At 43.8% G+C, this 26,590-nt stretch overlaps 1 protein-coding gene across 1 annotated transcript in view; it reads right to left on the reverse strand.

The window, feature by feature from the left end:
- The window catches only part of SLC22A3 (solute carrier family 22 (organic cation transporter), member 3), a 25,893-nt gene extending 2,391 nt beyond the window's left edge, over nt 1–23,502 (reverse strand). Inside the window, 10 exon segments of the mRNA XM_009073803.1 lie at nt 1; nt 4–44; nt 289–397; nt 3,296–3,510; nt 3,643–3,740; nt 8,207–8,324; nt 9,259–9,424; nt 11,880–12,034; nt 13,826–13,929; nt 23,089–23,502. The exon segment at nt 1 is cut by the window's left edge and continues 68 nt beyond it. Of these exon segments, the coding sequence (XP_009072051.1) occupies nt 1; nt 4–44; nt 289–397; nt 3,296–3,510; nt 3,643–3,740; nt 8,207–8,324; nt 9,259–9,424; nt 11,880–12,034; nt 13,826–13,929; nt 23,089–23,502 (1,421 nt within the window).
- Nucleotides 23,503–26,590: the final 3,088 nt, after the last annotated feature.

The raw sequence follows: 26,590 nt of genomic DNA on the forward strand, positions 1-26,590 counted from the left end.
CACCTAGGTCACACAGACTTGAGCACAGGGAAACACCAAAGTTTCTGCAAAAGAAAAATAGTGCCAGATATTTAAGAGGTGCTACCAAACAGATCAACCAGCAGTTTAAGGAGCAGAATGTAGACTTAGCTCCAAAATTCTCTCCTCAGCATATGCCATCCACATTGAGCAGTGGTTATTCAGCTGGGAAACTCTGGAGAAAACCAAGTTTTATTAAACAGCAGTGAAAAATTAAATGGGGAAAAGCAGAGGGAAAAGTTGAAAGATTCCTGGGAGATTTTGACATACCTCAGTGTTGTGGGGTACAATTCACTGTTCACTAGATAGACAACTTCAAAAGCTATTGTGATGCTCAGTCTTCCCAGCGTGGCAACTGTCGTTTTGAGCCATGGTATATCTGTTTATTAAAAAAAAAATACCAATGAAATGTGCTTTGCCACACCAGCAGAGCATTTCTGACAGCCCCAGGCCCTGTCAGCAGAAGTTATACCACAGGAACATGGATCAGTGCAAATCAGAATGGAAGACCACTGGTGCAGGTATCAATATATAGGGATATTATGTTGCAAGAAACATTGTTGAGTCACCTCCCAATGCCTTCTGACCACAAGGAAGATACCCCTAAAGGTGCATAGAATCATCATTTGGGTTGGAAAAGACTTTTAAGATCATTGAGTCCAACCATTAACCCAGCACTGCCATGCTGGGTTAATTGACAACTAAACCATATCCCTAAGTGCCACAACTGCGCATCATTTAAACACCTCCAGAGATGCTGCAGTCAAATAATCCTCCCTAGAGCAGGCCACCTATCCTTTGTAATTTGTCTAGCCACTGCATTTTAGACACACTCCCAATAATACTGCTCCTGGCTGTCCTGCCCTTCTCTTCTCTGGTGCTTGTCTCTACCTGACATGGCTGGCCCAGGGACCTGATGCTGCCCCAAAGGCTCTGCCCAGCTCTCCCAGCTATGCTTGGTCTCTGGTGCACAGCCACTGCCCTGTATACATCAGTGGGAAGCCCATATACATCAACAGGGGTGCGACGGTGATGTCCACACAGCAGGGCACAGCTGCCCCATCTCATTGTGCACAACCCCTCAGCAGTCCAAGTGGCCTCTCTGGAGAGCTGGTGGCCTCTGAAAAGGCATCACAAGGAATGCAATGAGCTCTTCTGCAATGCCCTTGGGAGAGGACAAGTCTCCTGCATGTTCTAACCACAACTAGGCAGACGGGGAGGCAAGTGAAATAGCAAGCCTGAATCTGGCACAAAGGGGAGCTCTGCCACTGGAGAGGGCCCTGAAAGTGATGTGTTTCCTCAAAACTTCAATAGAAAGAACAAGAAAACATTTCAGCTTGCTCTGAACCCAGAATGAGACACTTGGGTTTATTTCCCTTCCAAAACAACCAAACAAACAGCCATTAAATCTCATTCCGTGTTGTGAGACGCTGCCTTTGCCCTGAAAAGTTCTGTTTTCAAACACATGTAAGAAAAGCAAAGGCTGGAATGAACAAAACTAATACACATTGTCTCTCTGGCACCCCTTCAGTCCATCAGACCCCTGAGGTGAGGGTGACGTCTGTGTGCCTCCTCCCTCTGCCAGGGAACTCAAACTGTGTGAGCACCCCAGTGTGATGGGGCTCTCATAAGCTGCCACTGCAGCTTTTCCCATCTGTATAAACAGACTTTTCTTGAAAGAAGGGCTCAGGTGTCTCATCTGCAAGTATATGAATCCCCAGGCTGTCCTCTCCTCACTTGGGCAGGGTCTCCTCAGCTCTCCACCACTACTGAGAGCAGGCTGGTGGAAGCATGTTGCTGGCCTCAGGCCACCACTTTCACCCCTCACTCAGGCCATATCAGCCCCACACAATGCTCTTGCTCTAACCCCAGACCTGATGCCCCATGCTCAGCATATGGTATGGTCCAAAATGCATGAAGGTGCTGGAAGAAGGTGTACTGCAGGAGTAATTCCCCAGTGCCACTCTTTGTTTCCTGCTCCTGCAACAGCCCTCAGTCCAGGTGATCAACAGGCCCCAGTCCCTAATGTCCCAACAGAACCTTGGTACTTTTTTAACTGATAGAAAACAATGCTGGCAAAGCCAGCAGACAACATGGTGACTAGACCCTCTGTGTCTGAATTGCTGTGCCCTGTGCCATGGAGCAAGGGTGGCTGGCATCCTCTCATAATGTGATGGCTCTTCTGGGAGACACTCAGAAATGGGAACCCGGGGAAAATCTACCAGGACAGCAGAGTCAGTCTTTATGAGTTTCAGTGGTCAAACCAGTGAAAGCAATGAAACTCCTCAAGCATATGGTATTAATTTTCAATATTTTTGGAGGAATCCCTTCTAAGGGAGCCTAACTGACACAGAGGTGAACCAACAAACCTCTTTGAAGGATTTCACTCACAACAAACCTAACTGTTTCCATGGGCACATCTTAGTCTGGAATTTCACTTCTCATGGCTCTTCTCTAGGAATACTATTGTCCTGTGACATAATTTTGGGAACTAAAACCTCTAAGACTGGCCTAACTTTGACTGGAATATTTCTGGGGAAGGATAAGCCTCTCTAATGTCCATTCAGCTACTGGTCTCCAACTAAGCTGAGGCAAAGCATGATCATATGGTTAGATACTATTCAAAGCACCTCCAAATGCTTCCCTGGGGATAAAAACCCAGTAACTTAAAGGCAGGGAAAACAATTTAAAGAAAAGCTGGAAGTGTTGGGAAGCCTGTATACTATATCTGACATTTTAGTTGTCCTTGAAACCAGATAAGAATGGCTTATCAAAAGCCATGTCTTTCTTCCAATCTCTTAACATTGCCCAAACCCCTGGGAGGGTGAGGGCAGGGCAACAATCTCCATGTTGTCTGCCATGGCTCCTACACTGTGTAGTGGTTCGCATTGTTTTATTTGCAAAGGAGAAGACCACCAATATGTCTCACCTAAATCACTGATTTCTTACATCGTGTCCTCCATGTCAGGGAATGTATTTTCCTTTCATGTATACTTTTCCCTTGCATTCGCCTTCAAAACTAGTACAAGGTCTTTATATACATTTTTCTTTGAGACTACCCCCAGCTGTTCCTCACAACCCATCAAAGATATGGCCATTCCATATCCAAAGGACATCTACATGCAAATAAGGTATGTTGTTCTATGACTGCAGTGCTGCTTGCATCACCAGATGCTTTTACTTTTTTCTGTAGTTTTGTGTGGCTTTCTGTCCTTGCTTAGGGGGTGTCAGAGACAAGCCATTGACCTAAAGAGCCTTACAGTGGGAATGGAATTACCTTCTGGCAAGAAGGCAGTAATGAGACATGCGATGCCTGCCACAATGTTGCTAATTGCAAAGGGCAGGCGCCGGCCAATGCGATCAATTGTCACTATGATTAGGAAAGCAGCAGGCAGCTCCACAGCTCCTGAGATGAAGAAGTCCAGGTAGAGGTTTCCTCCAACAATTCCTAGGCGCATGACAAGCCCTTGGTAGATCAGGGCACTTGTGAACCTAAATAGCAAAGGGAAAAAGTGTTGAGAGGCAAACAAATGATTGCAAGCAGCAAGACCCTAAAAGTCACAAGGGAATCTTTCCTCAAAACCCACCACCCTGGTAACAAGCTGGACTGGCATGGGCACTCACCAGGCATACATCAGGATGAGTGTGCACCTCCTCATCTGGGGAGTCCTCACCAGGTCAAGAAAGGAGGGATTGCTGACCTCCTCATTGCTAATAGTAATCTGAGGAGACAAGTAAGCAGTAAACTGTCAGAGGTCAGGCAGGCACTAGGGCAGAGGTTCTGTGTAAACATAGTGATCAACAATATTCCAGTCTAGCATTCCATGCTGATGAGGCAGTTCACTGCTTATAGCACTCCAGAACAGTGAGTATGTAACAGAACAGCTTATAACTGGACACGACTGTGGGCTTTTCTCAATGATGACCACGCAAAAATTGATTTAAAAATCCCCAAACCTAGCTTGAGAGTGGAAAAATTATTTCATTGTTGTCAGCTGAGAGAGGATGACTTGCATTTTCTTGGAAGGCAATAAGTGGTTGTTGTCACATCAGTCACAGAGAGCAGAACTGCCTTCTGCCAGAGATGGCAGAAAGAAGGAGACTGGCAGGAAGGGCAAAGTGATGGGCTGAGGGAAGCAAGGAGAGAGCAGGTGAGCAGCAAGCAATGGGATCTGGAACATTGCTGGTGGCACAGCTGGGCAGCAGGAAGAAAAGGAGAGTGTGAGAGAGATCTGTGACAGTGCTTGGGTGCTACAAAATATTCAACTGGTCAAATGCAGAGGGTCTTAAAATACACAAGCAGTGTGCTGAACATGGCTTCTACTCTGAAAGAACAACACCCCTGCTAAGTGGGAATTAATGGTCCTCATACTGCCTACAAAGTATAATAAATCTGTTCTCAGCTTCCTCCAGTAGAGTCACAATGAGGCACTCAATGAAAACATTAATTAGAAGGTTTAACAATAACAGAAATGGGCAGGATTTCACACAGTCTGTGTTTACATATTGGAGTTCATTGTTGTAGGTATTGTGGAGTCAGAATATTAGCAGGGCCAAAAAGGGATTAGGCACATTGATGGAGGCTGTTTTGAACCTTGGCCAGCAGTTTTTAACTGTGATGTCCAAGCCAGGTGGGGAACCCTTCTTTCCTATGTCGTTTGGCAGGTGAGGAAGCGACAATGAAGAGAAGAAAGAGGTGGTTTTAGACAGGGGCAAATCATGATACTGCCCAAGAACTGGCAGCCACAGCTGGGATTGCCATCAGCCCTCAAAGCAGTTGTGGGAAACATGGGGTTAAACCTGATGCATCTTTTTAGGAAGATGACAGTCAGGGTGGCTGCTCTCTCAGCTATTACCCCGTCCTGATAGGAGGTCTAAGAGCAATGAGAGGAGCAAATCCCTCTCTACTGCCACCACACCAGCTGCCCACACAGGTGCAGGAGCCCAGGGAAATGATCCCAGGCAGTGGGGACACATGGGTGAAAGGATGATGAAGTGCAAGTGAACATGCAGATCCATGATGAGAACATGGGTAAAGCCAAAGGCATTGCCCAGGGGTCTCATCAGCTCAGCCAGGGGTATGCCCAAAGCTTTCACCCTTTATTTGGGGTTTTTTATATCATAAGATAGCTCAGCTGCTTTTCAGTGAGATCTGGCTGGATGTAATTCCACATGACTTTTTTATAACTGAGTGACATAAAGCTTTGTAATTAAGACAGAGAAATCCCACATTTGTTTGAACTTTCTTTGTACTGTCTCTTGCTTTTCTTCTGTAATCAGAGCCAGAATTTTCCTTCAAAGCACTGCCACTTCTGCTGCAAGCCAGAGCCCTTTCTGAGGCAGACTGGGGTTGCTGGGTTGGTCCACTGCTCTTGGACTCACTCTCATAGTATGGCTATAAAGCTGCCATGCCTGTTGTTTATAGGAACAGGCTGCCAGCCATCAGTTGTGACTTTGTGCAAATATGGGTTTAGTTTTCCAAAGGACTAAGGATAAATTCAGCACAGCTGCTACCATATATTTTTATGTCTTAATAAAGTCATAATAATCCCAAGCATGACTGAGCACTTTTTTTATGGATGAAAAAAAATCACTGTGGAGAGTCAACTCTTTGTAGTGGAAAATACCCTTTTTGTTCTTTAAAGTAAAGGAGAGCTTTGCTGTTCACATCAGTGCTGTCAGGAATTCAATGGCAGGACCCATGTTTCCAAAGATAGGCTATCTATCTGAAAACCCTGGACAAAGTTTTTTAACCAACTTCCCTCACATTTTCACATCCCAGCAAAATTACATATCATTTTTTCTGCAATAATTTTTAAAGCTTTATAGTTCTACACGTTTAATTTTGCATGGGACAGGACATCTACGTGTATTTATAACACTTACATATGTAAGTTAGTGCATGCAAAAAATACATATGTCTAGATATGTCTATATAAGAGGAAAAAATATATATCTATATATAAAGGGAGAGGGGCTTTGATCCACAACTGTCTTAAGAAGCAGCTCTTACTCAGCTGTTTGTAATTTATTCTGGTTTTGGACAGAGACCAAGAATTAAAAAACTAGTTTCTGCATGGCAACAAAACCTCAAGACTGCTACATCCAGAGCCATGTAAGGGACTTGGCCAATGAAGTTGATACTGACATAGTGGAAGATCTGAGCCAAAGTGCATTGATGGATAATGCCTCTCACTTCTCCTTGTCCCTCCACATCTGCAGCACTTTGTCTGATATTATGGAGTTGCTTCATGAAAGAGAAGTCTGACGTAGGTTAATGTGAGAAATACACTTGATCTGTGACTAAAGCACTTCCTGGAAATGCTTTCTTTTCTCTGGACAAAGCACAAAAGATGAGACACTGTATATTAAAAAGGTCCCAGGAACAGATCCAACACAAATCTGGATGTGTGGAGGTTAATCTGCTGCAGCTGTGAGTGGCTTAGGGTCATGGGCAAGGATCCTTTTGAAAAAAAAACAAAACTTTAAAGTATAACTTTAAACAAAAAACAGGGAAGGGCACACATCTCCCTTCTGAAGTGACATATTGGAAAGGCTGATGTTTAGAGAGGGGAAGTGGGTGTAGGAATGCAGGGCTGTGAAGGGGGAGCTGCAGCAGCACAACTTCTCACTATGTGTCATGGGTCATGCTTGGCACTGGGTAATGCTGACCAGGATGTGGGGATCTCACCAGTGTATATGTCCCAGCCAAACACAGTGATTCGTAGAATCATGGAATGATTTGGGTTGGACTGGACATTAATGATCCTCTAGTTCCAAATCCCTTGCCATGGGCAGGGACACCTTCCACTAGACCAGATTGCACAAAGCTTTGTTCAGCCTGGTCTTGAACACTTCCAGGGATGCAGCATCCATAGCTTCTCTGAGAAACCTGTTCCAGTGCCTCACCACCATCACAGTGAAGAATTTCTTCTGAACATCTAACCTAAACCTGCCCTCTGTCAGTTTGAAGCCATTCCCCCTTGTTCTGTCACTTCACGCCCTTGACAGAAGGCCTCTCCAGGTCTCTTCTAGGTTCTCTTTAGGTACTGGAAGGTGCTCTAAGGGGTCCCTGGAGAACAGCTCCTGCTCTCTCAGCCTTTCCTCAGAGGGGAGGTGCTCAGCCATCTGATCATCCTCATGGCCTTTCTCTGGACTCGCTCAAACAGTTCCATGATTTTTTGCAATCTCATGGTGTTTAACAAGGCCAAGTGCAAGGTGCTGCATGCGGTTCAGGGCAGCCCTCAGTATCAATACAGGCTGGGGAATGAATAGATGAAGAGAAGCCCTGCTGAGGACTTGCGGGTACTGCTATGACCCAGCAATGTGCACTTGCAACCCAGAAAGCCAACCGTATCCAGGGCTGCATCAAAAGCAGCATGGCCAGCAGGTCAAGGAGGGGATTCTGCCCCTATACTCCCCACCTGAGGTACTGCATCCAGCTCTGGGGTCTCCAACACAGGGATCATAGAATGGCTTGGGTTGGAAGGGACCCTAATGATAGTCCCAGTACTGAACCATGAGGTCAATGCTGCAGTAATCATGATCTGAGAGCAAGACCTTGCTGCCCAGCACAGAACAAGCCAAATGCTGCAATGACACAACAGTGTCATTTGAAATGCATCAGTCCTTTCAGTTCTGTCAAGACCACTTGTCATAGGACTGTAACTCTGTCATATATTGTTCTATTTTGTAAATAGTAATCGCAGACAGCACTTCCTCTGTTGCGACTATTGGGGCGTACTTTCCTCCTGTTGGGATGGAAGCAAATTTCTACTTAATTTCATATATTTTCATTTTGAGCTGTGAAAGAAGTTCTAGCAAAGGAGCCAGGAAAGTGGATACTGCTATCTCCATTGTCAGCTAAAATGGCAGCTGCTGTGAAATACCATTGGTCCTCAGGCTAGTTTCTGATATCTCCCACATAGTTTTTAAAGTAGGAGTGTTTCAAATGAAAGAGATGATTCATTGTTTTGCAAACTCCTTTTTTTCAGCCCATGCCTTTCCATCCAGTTCACTTTTACCATCTTGCAATTAATGAAGTAGGTGTGGGAATGAGACTCTCATTCTGGTGTGACATTTCAAGAGTGTGTCCATCACATAAAGAGAATGCATTTTAACACCATTGAACCTTGAAAGTTTAAGAAAGCTTAGAAAAAAAACCTCTTGCTCTAACAGATGACAGTACCTCTGAGTAATGTGGTGAGAGAAATTTCCCATTGTGTTTTGCAATTTTGCGCATGATTTTTATTGCCTTGTCTCCCTTTTTGCGTGTCAGGAGCCAACGTGGAGATTCAGGAACCACCCTGTAAGAACACAGAATTCATAAATAGAGATTTTACCCTTTAACATCATAAGTAAAACAAGTCTTTTGTCTTTTATCCTACGTTAACACAAAGCACACTGATTTTTCAGTCTTTGGGATACAGGAACTCTTTTGTGGACTGCTTTTCCACTCAATCTCCTGCAAAATATTTGATCCTTCTGAGCAAGAAATGAGAAAATAGACTATATGAATACTATGCAAAGCTGAAAAATAAATCTAACTCTTGCAGTTGCACAATGGTTGTCAAAAGTATGATAACCAACATGTAAACAAGGTGCCTGTAGAACAGCAATGCATAATGGAAGTCAACACTAAACACATGTAGTAACACGTACAGGCAGATCAGGAAACTTGTAGCTGTATCTTTCTAAGGTAGACACAGGCACACTCAAATGTATACATGTTTTATAAACTGAACACAAAGCAATACCACTGATGGGCATTTCAGTTTCTGCTAGCCTAGGTTTAAGATGATTCACAATTTAAAGGTTCACAGCTGGCAACATTTAAGGAAACAACGTGTAGGAAGAGGGTACATGACTTAGTTTCTTTGGGTCCACACCACAGGACAGCCATGCCTCACTGAGACAGGTGTTCACACAGCATAAGACTCTTCTTCCTCATTAGCTGTGCTGCCCAGCTCATGAGACCCATAAGGCAAGTTCAGGCTTGAACTGAGGAGACAATTAGAGGTAAAAGTGGGGTCTCATGGCAAACCCTGGGCAGAAAAAGGAAAGTAATCTATGTCTGCAATTCACTGAAAAAAAAATAAAGAAAAATTACAAAATCAGCAGTCTGCAAATATCTTCCTAACCTACAACGTCTTCCATCTGGAGACTTGGGACCACAGCAGGAGTCTCAAGGTGTTTGAATAGCAATAGCAATAATGGCAAGAGCAATGACTGCAACATTACCAATAGTAGAGCAGGAAGAGGAAGTTGGGCAGTGAAATGGCCAGTTGGATCCCCTGCCAGGTGGGAATCAAGTACGCAATTCCGGGGAGAATTATAATTCCCAGGGTAAAGAATATCTGAATCACAATTCCAACAATCCGCTGATCAGAACCAACAATCTCTGTTACTGAGCAGAGAGAAAGCCAAAATAAACAACACAGAAACAAACCTAATTCAAAAGAAAAAATATTAGTGGTGGAACATAAGGAAGGATAGTACTGTGTCATGTCACAGACCTGTCTCACCCAACATCTTGTCTTCAGCAGTGTAAGCATATCACCAAGCCTGTCCAGGGCAAACACGAGTGACACCTCCTCAATTCACTCACCCATTCTTCAGCTAGAGGGACTTCTGGCAGTGTGTTACCTACTGAGCTACGTAGAGCCAGAATAGGGCTTTGAGAATACATCATGCTCATGCTTACTGGGAAAAGCACTCTCCCTGGCACAGTTTTGGCACATGCCCCAGACAAGAGGATCCTTCGGGCAGAGGCTGCTCCCAGCAGGTAATACAGACAAGGGGAAGTGGGGAACAGAGTTTATCCATACCACGCTGGTTGCTCTGAGGGCTAAGGTGTGATCCAGTTCCAGTTACTAGAACAATTATAGCCTTTGCTGTTCGAGTTTTTTGAATCTTTTTGGTGGATTTTTTTGTTTTGTGGATATGTCTAATCACTCTGAAACCTACGTAAACCCATTTTTCAGACAATATGCCATGGCCATGATATCCAGAACTGAGACGAGCAATGCACAAAAACGTGGCTCCTGTTTGTTCCAAAACTGTCACCACTACGTAGACTTCAGATAAAAGCTTGGTTTGAAATACAGAGAAAACACTTCTTTTTAAATTTATATATTTTATTTTATTTATTTATTTATTTATTTATTTATTTATTTTACTAAAAGAGACATGTTACAAGTAACAATAATTTGTTTTGGCTGGCAATGCAGAGATACCACACCATTTTTGCTGATTATTCATCATGTCTGCATGGCTCAGGGACAACTCTATTGCATAAAGATAGCTGCTTACTACTAGTCCAGGAAGGGCTGGGTTGCATGTAAAAGTAAAGGCAGGTCCTTGGAGCAGCCTGAAACACAGATCAATAGCTTTGGCAATGTATTAATGGCAACATTCTTCCTGGTGCAACCAAACCTAAGATCCATACATGCCTCTTAAAAATGTTAAGTTAGTAAATACTCTGGGTGATCCCAGGACATAAGAGTAGATCCCTGAAAGGATTTAGAAGGAATTACTCTCTCCAAGAGTTAGGCACCTTGTTTAGGGCTGCAGTAACACACTGATCCTCAGGCTGCTGTATCTCTGAACCTTTCCCTAAAGTTAGGCCGTCAGATCTGAGCACTGAAAAACACACCTTTCTGTTAAAGCTTGGCCATTTTAAGGTAGCCATGAGTCTATCATAAAACATTTTGCTGGTTAGAGCACTTGCCAAAGTTTCAGGATAAGATCTCAGTTTAAAATTAAACCACGTGCTTGGAAGTGAAAGGAAAAGAGGCTTCTGGCCCTTTCACTGGATCTCGGACCTCAGCTGCCCAGCAGTGTAACTTCACCAAGAAAGCCAAGCTGCTTCTGGGCTTTAGAGGCTAACAGGGCTAGACAGGTATGTTTGCACATACGTCACCACAGTGTTCCCAGGTCTTACTACAACTGTTTATATCTGGTAGTAATTCTACTCTTATTCATCTAAATTCCATTAGGTATTTAAAGAAAGTTGTCACAGGCCTCACAGACAACAGCAATGGTACAAGTTTTTGCACCATATAATGATGCCATCACTGTGTTTTGGATTATAACAGTATATTACTGAATGGCTGATTTTGTTTTTAAGTAAACCTGACATCCCATCCCTAGTAGGATGCCTTCCTCAGTGGCTTGCTCTTCCATGCTCCAAGACTGCCTCTCTGAACCTGGCAATTATACAAGATACCACAGCAATATCATTTTTTCTCATGTAAAGTAAGCTTGCTATGCGAGGAATTTCATCACTATAGACTAGACTGATGGACTATAATCTACCAAAGATTTTGTATCCCTGCTCTTTTGATGCTAGTTATAAAAAAAAAAAAAAAGAAGCTTCCTTTCCTTTTGCCTTTTCGGGAATAAATAATCCCAATATGAACCCTTGTTCCCAACTTGACACTGAGCAAATTCTCCCAGATAAAGAATAAAAGCAGCCATCCAAGCATGTGTCCTCCCAGTAAAGAAAAGTTAACTCCTCTGAGCATCTGTGGAATGTATGCAGACTTTGCAAAATTAACCATGTCCCTATTTATATATCCAGTTTATTTGGGGCTTGCTCTGTAGATTTTTGTCATCTCGGTGGATCTTCTATGTAATAAGAAAACCTTTATATATACACATCCCAGTCCTTCACCTCTTAATTATTGAAGGACAAATGCATTAACTGGGATGGACTTGGGCTACTCATTGTCAGCTGACTCCAGGGCCAGTGCTATGTTCCCAAGAAAAAACAATATCAAGAGCAGATATAACCAGATTTCTTGTCTTCCAAAAATCCCTCACTTTTCCTGTCAGAAAAGAAAGAAGATAAGAGCACTCACCAATCACATAGCATGTCATCCAGGTTCCCTTGCCAAACACGCCTTGGAGAAAACGGAAGATCAAAAACACAGTAAAATTTGGTGCAAATGCCACTATGATACCACATATCCCAACCCCAAGACAGGAGAGCAGGTAGATGAGGATTCTGCCATATCTGTTGAAAAAGGAAAAGAAAGTGATCATGAAAAGACACAAAGATTTTTCTTTTTTTTTCCATGGGATTTTGTTTTAATGCCATATCTGAAAGTGGCTTTTTGAAACCAACCTGGTTCCAAAGGGAGGTTCCCTGAAACTTTGGAGTGTTGGCCCTTGGGATATGGGACTCTTTTCCCTGTGGTAGTTATCACTGTCTTAAAAAAACTAATCATCAAAGTGATGATGTCCCCACCAGGCTCCCTTTTATTTTAGAAAACTGTTTGTATTTTTGTGCCTAAACTATGGACCATATGTTACAGTTCAATTTTTTGGTCCAGTTGAAATAAGGGCAGCTTTTGTTGGGAATTTCTGTTTTCACAAATTAGTCTCCTAATAGTAATTACAGCCAGCTTTGTGAAATTTAATAATTTCTTCTTTAACTAGTCTATGTGATTTTCTAGGTTTTATTTAGATTTAGACCCCACTAAAATTTCCCTGTAGTTTCATGGCAACTGTGTCCTTGGAACACAGCCAGATTTTTCTACATTGTTGTTTTAAGAAGAAACTGTGAAAACTGATGTCGGTGTTTATCTTACCATAAAGTATTTGTGACAGCATTTGTTTGTTCATTTGGTTCAAAAGGTTTTATGAGAAGAATTACTACAGGACAAAACCTGGGCTATTTTCACCTAGGTTCATTGTTTTGAGATCTGCCAAGGACACAAGAGTCTAATGATCTGGCTGAAGCATATTCCCCCAGTGCTGTCAATGTACAGTCTTGCACAGTCTTAAGGTGCTAGTACCACAATTGCCCAGCCAGACACTGAGCAGAGATATTTTAAGTTAATGAGTGCTGTGGCCTCTTTTCTGCTTTGCTTTATCTCTTATTACTATACCCCTTGGAAAGATGAGGTTTTCCTTGAATATACTTTTGGCTAATTCAAAATTTGCTCTCTGAGATGACATTACAGACAAGTCTGTAAGTATTCCTACCTACAAAGAAGATGTACTAAAAGTTATTATTACGACGGATAACAAATAAAAACACAGCAGGCAGAAAGAAAGTATTTTACAAACTGAAAAAAAATGCTCTGACATTATAATCACAACTGGTGCTCTCAGCCAATGCATAGGTTGACTACTGTTAAAAATCAGCAAAAAAAGCACAAATTAGTCTTCCTTTCTTTACTCTCAGAGCAAGGCAGAGCTTATGGGAGCTCCCTACTCTGGAGCAGGTTAGCTACTCAAGCCTGAATATCACCCACATCTTTTCACAGAATGAAAGAACTGCGAAGGTAGAGAGGGACTTTTCCTTAGTTTCATCCAGCTGTTACAGAGCTTAGGACCAGTCAGCAGGAGCTATGACCTTAGTGGTAAGCATAGTCCAGCCTGTGAATGGAGAGAGCCCCTTCCTTCTTTCCTTAAGTATCTGATTTCTTCATCAGTGGTGCCTATTAAACATCCTACAGTAAATATCAGTACAGAAAACTCCTCTGAATGCTTGCTTTTCATTTCTGTGTCCTTCTGCTCTTCCTGGGTCCAGATGTGCACAGGAAGCATTGGAAAACCGCAAGAAAAGCTCATTTCATGACATTTTAAGGTCCAAACAGGATCAGTAAGTATGATCACATGAAGCTTCCAGCCCAAATAAAAGCAAAGATTACATTGGCCCAGTTTTGTTAACACAGGTTGGGGATGTTTATCCAAAGTGAATTAAACCTTCAAAATGTTGACACATGCCTCTTGCAGATGATACTGCAAGCGATTCCATCTCCCAACAAACTAAAGGACAGCAGAGCTTATACAGTACCTGTCTGCAGCATAGCCCAGGGTGAAGGCACCAGTCAGAAAGCCCAGGTTGAGGATGGCCTGTGAGAGATCCAGCATCCAGGCATTGCCACACACAAGATCATACTGTGGGAACAAGGGAGAGGCAGAAACCCCTAAGTGGGTCATTTGTCATTCTCAGGGCGAAACATTATAGAAACTGCGTAGGTCCATATGGGAAGAAGAAAAGGAAGGAGAAGGGGAAGGGGGAGGGGAAGGGAAAATGGAAGACAAAGGGGAAAGGATATGGGAAGAGGGAGGGGAAGGGAAGTTCAAAGATGCTTGCTCAACAGCAAGCACCAGTGGGCCAGGGAAGCACAGCCATAGCAAGAACTCTTCAAGACAGAAGGAGAGCTCCTCCTTGTCAAAAGGATGCTGTGTTTCATACATCACTAGTCCAAAGGTGGAAAGCAAATTGCTCTTCTGCAAGCAATGTTGTTAAATATGTTGCCAAGGCAAAGTCATGGCTTTGTTTAATGCAGAATAAGAGTCCACAGCTATTGCCAGTGAAGACATCAGCGTATAGGAATGGTTTCATTATTTTCTTAGTGCCTTCCAGATAAAAACAAAAATGTGTGGTCTCTGAGGAAACTGAAAACAGATCTCAGGTCAGTTTCAGACACACTGAATACATATTTTTTCATGTTGCTTTCCCAGACTTTTCTATTCTTTATACAACAGTATCCATGTTTCCCTAGCACATTAACACAAATGGGGATGGTAACATGTGGTGGCAAAGGGAAGGGAGAAGTGTTTGAGGGGATGGAAGCAAAGAGACTAGGAATTAAAACTAAAGTGAAACTAAAAACAAAGTAGTTCTATAGACAGCATGATATTGGAAATTACTTTAGAGGTTCTTGGAGAATAAAGAAATACTAACCACTGCAGACCATATGGGAGTTGGGAGGTTTCTATCCATACTTGGGGTAACTTTTGGAACAATGAGGCCCCAGGACCAAGGGAAGCCACAAGAAAGAGGAGCTGCCACCATTTACCCTAGAGAGACTCTTTTGCTTTCAGGCATGAGCTGTGAGAAATCTTTTCACTGCTAACAAGGTGCTGGTTGCTGAAGCACACAGTGTGCCATATTTGTGCTCACCAGTATGTGTAGAATGTCAGTGCTCCAGAACTGTGCTTGAGCAGAGTGGCCACAGGGTGGGCTAGAAAGAAGATTAACAGCCTCTTCTGTCATTCACAGCTCTCCAGACTCTAAAATTTAGTGTCATGAGCCCGAGCTCCATCTCAGACCATTTGCATGGTGTCTTGCCTAGTGAGTATTACTTGGGCCTGACATTTCAGAAGTGCCTACACAGAAGATACAAGGGGCACCTCATAGGTCTCCAACCTGATAGATACCCACTTTAAACAAAATCATGGTTTTGATGTCTACCCCATTATTCCAGGGAGCCTGACTGTACACCTTTCATCTACCTGGTTTCCACTGCTGTAAATCTTGAGTAAGAGCTGCAGAAACTGCTGAGAGGAATAAACCTGCTCTCAGCTCTCATACTCAATGCTTTCCTAAAATAGCCTGAACATGGAGCAGCACTTTCAGATTTCAAACACTGCTTAACCTCTTGCTTCTTGAAACTATGACAACCCTGGCAAATAGTGTCAAAGGATGCAGCTTTGCAAAACAATATTTTTTAATGAGAATGACCATTTAAAGAAGATTTTAGAAGATCGTGCAATTGCCTGTGGTGACAGCACAGATTGGGACTCTCTTTGATCCTTTTTTAAAGAATATATTGATTTTATATATAATTTAATCTCTCTTTACTGTAAGCAGGTAATGAATAAACTGTCATGAAAGAAGTCAGGAGAATGAATGTGTGCCAAAAAGAAAGAGGGGAAAGTATCTTTATCAGGGACTCTTTCGTTAGAACAGCAATTTCCTATAATTTAGGCATTAGCTGAAGCTAGGTCTTTGCTAGCAATATAGTCAAATATTGCATATATTTTGGGAAATAGGAACATACAGAAAACTTCCATGGAGCTATGGACTCTTTCTGAAAATTAAGGACAATACACTAACTATATTCTCTAAATAACTTCGGGTACAGACAAGCATTTCTGTTTGCTTGAAGTAGCACCTAACATTTTAGTAATCACCATGCTAATGTCCTGGTTTTCATTTGCAAACATAACCTTTAGAGGGGAATGTAACCTTTAAAAGAGAATTGCACCCTGAAGAGTTCTTTTTTTCTATCCAAGCTGCCTGTCAGACACACAGCTGCTTCAGCTGTGACCTGGGTTTGATTATGCCTGAAAGCTGTCCCTATATGCATCCCCTGGAGGAAAAGCAGCTGCAACAGTCGTTCCAAGATTTCATACTGCCTCCAGTTACTCAGTAGTCCTACTATATGATGCTCCTCCAAAACACTTCCCTTGCTCCTTGCTAGCAGCCTCCAAAAAAAGGTAATGACACAGTGCCTCATCTGTTTCTGAATGTTCATGTCTGTCCATGCATAGGATGATGTTTACACTTCTAAAAAATGCTTAAACATTTATTGCAGTGGCAGAGGGGAGGATATGGAAAAGTAAAGGAAAGCCTTAGGGTTTTTTTTCCCCCTGATCTTATGCCTATTTGAGCTGTATCGCACTGGCTACACCTAGACCGTGTTAAAATCCAGCTAGATGACTCCTCACTGCAATCATCAAGTGGGTGATCTAGCTCAACTGGGCAGTTCCAGCTAAGGCCACACCCTCTTTGCCATGATCCCAGCTAAGCCCCTCGGTGCACAAGTGTAGACACCCAGCACAGCCCTGCAACTCATCTCTGCATTCAGTTCTGCAGTCATCCACATGATTTCTAGTCACTGTATGACACAAAGCATTGTGCACCCAAACACAGCCCCTTTCTGTTTAGGGAGCTGACTAATAAAGGGTGCACCACCCAAATTGATAAACAATCTACTTGTTCACTCCTTTCCTCTTAGCCTTGGCAATGAGCTGCCATTGTAAGTAGAAATGAGGCTCTGCCAATAGAGGCAGCAGGAGCCAGCTTCTTCAGGACGTCCCTCTATACTGCCTTTAGCAGACTGGTTTACAGTTCCTTCCGCACTGCCAGCCTTGCAGTACAGGCAGTCACACTCCTGCTTGGAAATACATCCCTGTGATGAGCGTTTGTGTACATGCTAGAGGCTTGAACATCAATGAGATGTTCATATTTAGAGTAGCAGTGGTGTGACTGGAAGGAACAGCATTGGTGCTCCTTGCTGATCTCTAAAGCAGCTTCAAACCACCTGAGTGAGCTCTCTGGGAGAAGGAAGAGGTTTTGCACTGGTTTCCTGCAGTTCATTAGTGGCACAGCCTCTGTAGGAAGGAATGGCAGCTGGCTGAGATGGGAACAGAAGTGTTCATGCATGACTAATGATTGGGAAATATGGAGCTGTGGCAACTTCTCATTTCTTCATAGCATTGGCAGAAGGCAAACATTTTCCACTTTAGTTTGACATGCAGACTAACTGCAAACTTGTAATTCCCTGTACTTCAGAGACCTTTATGCACTGAACAAGTCCCAAGACACTTCAGCACACCTCTCCCTGTAGAAATATATTGCTTTAAATATCAACATGCCATTAAAAGCCCCTCAAAATGTAGCAACTTCAAGCAGGAGTTTTGAAGCACTTTACTGCCTGTTGCAATTAAATTTCAAAATAATGGATTAAACTCTTTGGCCAATAAAGAGATCGGCAGTGATCCCCCAGCTCAGTTGCAACTGTGTATTGAGAGCACCCAGACACATTTTAAATGGCATTCATACAAGTGGCCAGAGGTTGGTTTACCCTTTCACTCCCAGTGGCAAATGGTTTAAGGCAATACTCATTCAAGGAAACCTGGGGAGACGCAGACTGTTGCTCTGTGTTCCTTATTTGTTGTTGGACAGTTCTTCTCCATCTCTCTTGTCCTCTGGCCTTTCAAACTGCTATCTTTCCCACATCATTACTGCAACAAACCCCCATGCAAGTGCTTGCAGTGGAAAGGGGGAAATTACCTTCTTATTCTTTTTCTGTTAAAGCTTCTGTCAGAGTGCTAAGGGGAAAAGGACACTGTCCTTCTCCATATCTTGTTTCAAGCTGAGCACTTAACAGGACAAATGGAGTCAGTCTCTACCCTGTTGCTAGGGCACTGGGGCTCACAGGCCTGAGCGACACATTCACTTTGAAAGCTTTGGAGATTTCTCTCCTGTGCACGGTGCAAGGCTCAGCTGTTACCTTCATGTCCCTGCCACTCAGATCACCTCATTCATTGAGTCTTCTAGAACAGAAGACCTGTTCTGGTCTTTTTTTTCCTTCTGTCTCTCCTGGGCCAAAACAAGAGGGTGGTAGAGAAACTCACTATCTCCTAAAGGGGGAAAAGCAGCAGCTGTCCTCAAAACGATAAGGAAAAAAATCCCTGAACCCTCAGCCAGCAGGCTTGATGACAGTGGCAAAAACTGGCTTCACTGCCATAACCCCTGCAAGCAACTGCTCCAGCCCCTCTCATTCAGGGAAAGCTTAGCTAGCACTTCATAAGAAATTCAACAATTGCTGCTCCCTCTGTGCCTCTGTCAGTCGTTTTCCCATCATTACTTAATATTAATCCCACCATGGCAGGGGAAATAAGACAGAGTACTGCCATGCCAATAACAACAGTCACACTAGATCAAGAATTTGAGGGTGAATTGTGTTGTTATTGCCTTGGAGGAGGATAGCAAAAGGACCAGCTGTGCTTTCTTCACCCTGAGCTTGACTGCTATGTTATCTCCTTCTCTGATGGGTTGTAAAACCCATGAGACAAACTTTTTCTTACCTTTCTTAGAGACAAACTTTTCTTAGCTTAAGCTTTCCTTACAGGTTTCTCTGAAAATTCTGTTATTTTCTGAGACAGATGTCAAGCAGAGAATTATGAAGACTGATTCCCAGCAGGTGCAATAGGCTATGTTCAGATGATCATTTGTTCACCTCAGACCTCACACTTCGACAATAAATTATTGGCCAGGTCTCAAAATTACATCACCTACAACGTGAAGACTTGCTGCAGACAGAGCATACTGGAATCTGTCCCTTCTGCTGAACTCCTGCCAACCAAGGCTCTAACAAATGCTGACTAAAATATCCCAGTAGTCTATAGCTGATTATGACCACACAGACTTCCCTCTTCCTTTCATCCTCCACCACAGGTTGTTCCACCTGCAGATACAACTGTAACTAATGCCTATGCCTCTAGGAGTTACTAATGCCAAAAGTCTGAATAAAATGGCTATCCCTTTGCACACTATCTCCAGCCATTCTGTTGCAGGGTGCTAGATTTATCTCCACTGGTACAAAAGTCCAGCAGTATTAAAGATCAGCAACTCCATCTTCAGCACAGTTTCCTGGAAAAGTTCAGTTTATTGACTCCAGTATGTCCTGGATATGTGGGTTCTTCACAAGGCTCACATGGCAGGACACAACAGCCAGCATGCTTCATGTTTCAAGTGTTACAGAGCTCAGGGCTCCCCTCCAGATCCCCAGGCCAGATCATGAGGTTGTGGCCCCCCTAGTACACTGCAGCACCCCAGCATACCTGTTCTTCCTCCTTCTCCATCTGCTGCACAGACTCACAGACCTTTCCTTCCCTCCTCCTGCTCTAAGAGCTGCTGCTGTCACCAACCTTCCCACCTGAGCAGTACCAGCCACCTGCTGCCACCAGCATTGTTTCAGGAGGCACCAGCTAGCAGGAGACAGGAATGGATTTAGCTTGATAATTACTCCCTCAGCCTCCCTTTCCAAGCAAAATCTGAGAAGCCACTGCATTCCCATTCTGACACATGCAGCCACGTCTTCCAGTTTCACAGGGAGATGTGCAAGACCTGCTCAATTAAACTGGAGCAGATTGCACCGGGCCAAAGTCCTCTGCACAGATCCATCACCTGCGACACCTCTGTGTCTCAAAAATGATATCTTGAAACCTTCATGCCACCTCAGCTCTGGTTTGCTCAGCTCCAATTTGGGCACCACAGTTCTGGGCTGAGTGTGCAGCACCAGTGGGCAACCCTTCCTCTGATCTGGATTGCCCTCACAGAAAAGCCTCACCCAAAGCAATAGAGCATGTCACTGCAGAAGTAGGGAGCCACTCTCAGAGCCCATTAGACATCAAAAGAAGATTTTAATAGGGAATCTTTAGCACTGTTCTGTGGCCTATCATGAGATCAAGCTAACTGGCTTTGCCATGTGTTGGTCCTGTGATGATTTCTTAATACAATTTCCTCTTCTTCTAAAATTCTGAAGGAGACAAGCCCTGGTACATTCTCCCAGCACCTCACTGTACCCCAGCAATGAGACTTACGAGTCCCACAGCAGCAGGAGATGAAGCAAGCACCCTAGATACTGCTTACAAAGCAGTGTGCGCTTTTTATCAGTCCATATTCCCCTTTTTCCTTTGCTTCTTTCCACTGATGCTACCATGAACACCTTTGCAGAAGACAGCTAAGATGAGAGAGGGGCCAGAGAGCAACATGAAAAGTGAATGCCATTCATTTAAAACTCCTCAGAAATTAGTCCCTCCAGCCACATGATTTAGCTTCTGAAGGGTGTTCAGGACTTATTGCAATAACCTGTGGTTTGATGTGTCCTATGACATTTTTCCAAGAGAAGACTACATGCCTGCTTTTGCCCTCTGCCTCCCCTGTCATACAGCAAATCCACACTGAATCTGTGCTTGCTGCAGGCCTGGAAATGTTCTTTCAGTATCCTGACTTTTTCCCCCCTTGTCTTTTTTTCTCCCTGAATATATGTATGTGAGATTGTCATATAACTCATCCTTTTAACTTTGTGTCCCTGGTCACTTCCACCGTAGATTTAGCCACACATGAAGTGCCAGAAAACTTTAGCTGAGAGAAGCAGAAACACTTCCACATGCATGGACAAAAATGAAGCATTTACAAGCAAATGGATGAGCAAAGATGACTTTGGTGAGCTGATAAAACAGCAAAAATCTACTTAAATGGAGTCATGGTTTGTTAGAGACTTAGCTGAGCAGAGACTAAATTAAATCTGGAATTTAAATTTTCTTTGCTAGATGTATAACTCATTAATAAGATATCAAACTCCTTTTGGGAGCTGATCTCAAAGCAATTGAGCCAGGATGTGCATGGCACAGGCTTCCTTCTGAGATGAAGGAATTGAGCCTCATGGGATGTGATTTAGTGAGGAAATGTTGCAAAACTGGGAACAGGTTCAAGTACCACAGGTCACAGCCTGGCACCCTCCATCTGAGGTGCACCCAACCAGCAAGAGTCCCTCTAGGAGTCACAGTGACACTGATGGTGGGACCTGCTGCCCTGGCACAGGGGAGAGACAGTCCCAGACTGTCATTCCTTGCAGACTGTTACTCCATGGTTTACCCAATATGCACCTTTGAGAGCACAGGTGAGTAGTGCTTCCAGACATCCCTTCATCCCTTCTCCTCCCTCCTCTGTCCCTGAAGAGTCTCCCCAGGAGAGGAGAGGAAGCAGTGCAGGACAAGGTATTTGCCCGAGAACATTGAACCTATCACTCTCATTTATTGCTGTAACGCAAACACTGGTTTTCTTTTCCCTTTGCTGTACTCAGTGGCTCATCGCTGCTGGAAAATCACAGTGGATTTGTTAGATACACAAACCCCTGCCATAAATGGACTCTGAGCACAATCTTATGAACACAATCTACATGCTTTCACCTACAGCAAGGCTGAAGGGGGAGGAGGGAAGGGGGGGAGCAGTGGTGGCAGGAGGAGGAACATCAAAAGAAAAGAAATCTCTATAATTTTATTTTTAAGATCTATCTCCAGGAGAGGTACCTTGGGGGCAGCAGAATAAACTTATAACCACAGTTGCCTCCCGTGGTTTGCTCCAGAGCCAGGATGCAGCTCCTGGGCAACATTTGTCCTCCTGCCCTCCCATCCCTGGCTGCCACTGCCAGCATGGTCAGAGAGACGTCATTACTAGAGACCAAAGTTTGACACCAGCTCTCTACATGTCATTTGTGGCCCTCTGAGCAGCTTTGATGTCAGCGACTGCACAAAAAAGCCAATTCTGAACCTTTGCTTAAGGGTCAGTCAGGTGCTCTTATTTCCTTTCTCCTGAGCCTAGACCCTGAATAAAGCTGCTCCGTTTGCATGCAGTGCTGAGGGCACAGAGCTGCTGCTCTGGAGACCCTGAAGCTTGCAAGTGGATACAGCAGTCCCAGCTGGTCGGGGGCAGGATGGTGAATTGAAAGGTCGGGATAGGCACCTCTTTTCAATTCAGTGTTTGCTCAGGACTTTGCCTGCTGTGTCCTGCTCTGTGTTGCAGAGGACACAGCTCCAATGCAAGCACCCAGTTATAAATCACAGTGGGAAGCTCGTGAGATAGAGAGGAACCAGAACCCTCACTGTGCTGATAAATTTTGCAGTGCATCTTGATGATTTCCAAGCCAATCCCTCTAAGCACATTTTTTATCACTGCATGAGTGACTATTACTCTCAGGATGACCTTAAAATACACACTCCTAGTGTGCAGAATGTATTCTGGAGCCAGACCACAGCATATCCATGGCATGATTACAGATTATACAGAGGATCTCCTAGGAAAACATCTTCAGTGGCCTTTTGCAGCCTCATTAAAAAGCCACTTCGTTTGCCAGCTCTTACCACCAGTGGTAATACCCTGCAGTTCTCTGACATTCAGGGAAAGCTGAATGATAGCTTTGGGCAAAAAATGTGCGTTTGGTTTTTTTTTTCATTTAGTAAGCACACTCATTTCTGCTGACTCCTGCCAGATTTCAGAAGGGCAGTCTGCAAACAGTTGCTTTTTACTACCTGCAGACTTAAACAATCAGTACTGTAAACACATAGATAATGTACAGTGAGCCATGCCATCGAGTACTCTTCACCAGGTTTACACCACCAAAGTTGCTGGCCCAAAACTGAGCACCAGAAGCCACAGCTGCAAGACCTTAACTCCTTAATTTAATCTGACACTCCTCTAGAGACAGAGCGATCTTTCTGTAGGGTATTTGGATTTGAATGGGGTGCTTGGCTTTGGACAGCCACCTTTCAGATCAGCTCACCTTTCCCTAAAATCTTGATGCCAGCACTGGATCATACTCCTCGTCCCACTTTGCTTGTGACTCAAATTGAAACAAATCCAGAAAGGAAAACCAGTCACCAAAGCAGTAACCCTTGCACTGGCAATCCCATTTTACTGCTGCAATCCCACACCAGGACAAAAGCCGCTGATTAGAGGATGGAGGTTTTCCTTACCTCACTGATGATGGATGAGTGGGGCTGTTCATAGACCCAGTTATTGTGGCAAGTGGCGAGTGGCAGGTTGCCCATGCTGTGATTGCCATAGCGGGCGACTGGGCTAGCACAGCTGACAGAGGCATCCCATACAACATCCAGCCTCTCGCACTCCCCACTGGAGGACTCATTCCCCAGGCGCAGGGGCAGTACCGTGAAGTTTCGTTCCTCTTCCAGTGTCCAACCACATCGACCACTTAATTCAGCTCCCCCAGGGATCCTGCACCAGAAGTTGTTTGGTGCCCGCCCGAGGAAAACCACACTGGCAAACAGGGAAGAAAAAGTTATGCCTGTCTGGCTAAGGAGGAAAAAGATCCTTTTTTGAAATCTTCCGAATTCTCCAGCTTCTTTCAAAACCTCATCAAAAGATGGCATTATGTGAGGTGGTCTGTCCCCTTGTAGCAGCTCAAGAGATGGCAGAGTCTCCTTTCACACTTCACATGGACTGCTGGCACTTCCTATAAATGTGACGGTCTCACCTTTCCTCGCTCCTCTCTTCTCATGTGTGCACACACATGCACAGAGACACTCGGGCGTGCAACGCTGCCGGTAGCATGAGCGAAGCCAGAGTGGGGCACAGTGCAGGCAGACATGCAAGCGTGCGCCAAGCAACACCAGGGGACTCAGGACATGTCAAGTGGCACAGGACTTACACACAGCCAGGGAGGAGTGTGAGCTAAAGCGCACAAACATATTGTAAGAGAGGAGGGGCGTGCATTTCCTATTCATCCCGAATGTTAAACAGATTATGTAATAACCCCAGTTAACTCCTTCGGGACGAGCAAGCCGCAAATGCCAGTTCTCACGGCTGCTGTGCTACGTTAATAGGTGCAAGGATAAAGCAGAGAGTTAAATGGGAAGAAGCACAGAAGCTGTTGCAAAAAGCAACAGTGAGTGATGCAGGCTCACTGTGGGATGGCAGGGGCAGGAAGAAAGTTGTTTTGAAGAGAGCAAGTAGAAATGTTTCATTCCACAAATAGGAATGAATACTGTGACTAAGTTTAATCACTTCTCCAAAACACTACTTCAGCATCTGTACTGATTTAAATTGCAAGAGCCTTTCCCTTCTGTAGTGTAAACAATGTGAGGGTCACAAACTGTGACAGTCCAAAATCCAGGATTTGTTTTTTAAAGTCTGATCTACCTGTTCAAGTAGAATTTTGTATGACCTTGTTAATTTTAGTTTCACAAAGTCTTCCAAATATTTAAAAGAGAATTGATAGTGGTTCTTACTCAAAAATGAATGGAAAACAAGTTATTTCACTTTTGTACTCAGCTGTTTGTTTGAGGAAGGGGGGAAGGGAAGGAGGAGCCAGGACCAGGGTGCATTTTGTGTGCATGTAATCTTGTGCATCTTGTGCAGAATCCCCTGAATCAAATCGCGCATGCAATAGTGGTGTTTTTTGAACTTTGTTCAGGATCATGAGGTCCATGGCCATTCTATTCTCTTGTGAGAAGGAGCAGAGGGACAGCACCTATCAAAGATGTCTCCTACAATTCCTTGTCTCTGGTTACCTACAGCTTTGACCATGGATGTCTATGGTTCTGAAGCAAAGTGCAATTTCTAAAGCAGTTAGATCCAGATCAAGGAAGGCTTTGATTGCTATACAGGCTAACTGACATGAACTCTTTAACAGACATGAGGACTGATGCTGTGGCATGAACTTGGCAAAGATGAGAGTTTCTAGATGGGTGTGCTGCTGTTCCTGCATCAGAACATGCTTTTGAGGGAATTTTGCTTGATGTCTGGTTATGATATTTTGTAGCAATCAAGCTTAGAGGCCATGAATACATCACCTTTGGGTCCAGATCTGTGCATGTGAAGATGAGGAATTCTCTGACGGCTGGTTTCAAACAAGAAAAGCTATTTTATCCCAACAGGACTAACTAGGAAGTCAATCATACTGATATGTCAAAGGCTAGATGGCTCATTCTGACAGCTTCCAGTGATTGGAGAGGAGATTGTCTCTGTAGGAACCACCACAAAGACAAGAAATGGAGACAGAGCCTGATAATCAGCCTGTGTGCTGCTCTCACAGCTCTGCTCAAGGGTGTATTAAACAACCACTGCTCTTGAAGCCTTACCCCAATACAAAAATGTTGATTTTATCCCTGTTGAAATATAACCACAGAATTATAGACTGGATTGAGTTGGAAGGTGCCTTGGAGATCATCTAGTTCCAACCCCTCTGCCATGGGCAGGGACACCTTCCATTATACACTAGACAATGTTATCTCAACTCTGAATCAAAAGGATTAGTCCCCTGTAAGTTATGTACCAATGTAGTTATGCTCAGCATTCTACCTGTTTCAGAAACTCATTAGTGTGATTACTGTGGCCACCTCGTTGCTAATCAGTGGAGCTAGACCAGATTCAGCTGAGGGAGTATTCAGTCCACTGCTGAAACATTGCTTCTGGAGCTACCTTCTTTCCCAAATGAAAGCATGGTCTAGTAGCTAGTTGTCAAAATTTCACACATCTCATCCATTACACTTGTCATGCACAACACGTGTATTTCAGTTTGTCAGACCAGAAGCCAGAAAGCCTAGAAGATGAGAGATCAATGCTACAGTCATGGCAGTGAACATCTGGGAGTCTCCCTGACAATCCCCACAGTAAACTGCTGGTCATGCAATCAAAGATTCACTCAGTAAAATAATTTAAACTGCCTGGTATATATGATGTCAAAGTGACCTTGGCTCCTCAGTGTTAATTTATGCTTTAAATTCTCTCCCTAATCAGTGTACTGTGAGACTCCAGTTTGTCAAAGAAATCTAAAATGTCCTAGTGACAGATGCATAAGGGTGTTCATTAGTGTATTTATTCTATGGCAAGCAATTACCAGCTTCCATGTGGTTTTCCTGGAACTTCAGCTTCGGGGGGTGTGAGAGCTGAACCCATTTAAGTACAGGAAGATGATGGTTTTATATACAAAGTCTGTAACTGTAATGTCATGACAGAATGCCTTTAAATCTTTGAGGCCAGATCTCAGGTTCAAACCATCATTTTAAACATTGTATCCCATATATACAGTAAGAAAATATGCTCTTTGATACCGGGAAAGAAGCAAGGGAAGAAAGAGCCAAGGAAGATGTTGATTGATAAAAAAGGCAGAAGTAGTATAAACAGATGTGGAGAATAGAAAGAGGGAGGGGAAGAGTGGAAAGGCTGCAAGCCAGGGAAAGGTGGTGTGAAAGAGGAGCAGAGGAGAAAGAGATATAGAGGTACAACTGAATTACAATCATAGCATCTTTACTTGGAGCTCTGTTCAAAAGTCCAAATGTCACAGCTATTTTGGACACAGAATGAAAACTGTGTAGTCTAGAGAGGAGAGCAGATATATTCCCTGTACACGCATGGCACTAGACGACCAATTATACATGCCTGGATGACAGCATGAGACATTAGAATCAATAGCTACTCTGACTGAATCCCGGAAAGTTAAAATTTTACTACAAGACC

The sequence above is a fragment of the Acanthisitta chloris genome, unplaced genomic scaffold, assembly GCF_000695815.1.
Source record: "Acanthisitta chloris isolate BGI_N310 unplaced genomic scaffold, ASM69581v1 scaffold2444, whole genome shotgun sequence".
In the NCBI taxonomy this organism is placed as follows: domain Eukaryota; kingdom Metazoa; phylum Chordata; class Aves; order Passeriformes; family Acanthisittidae; genus Acanthisitta; species Acanthisitta chloris.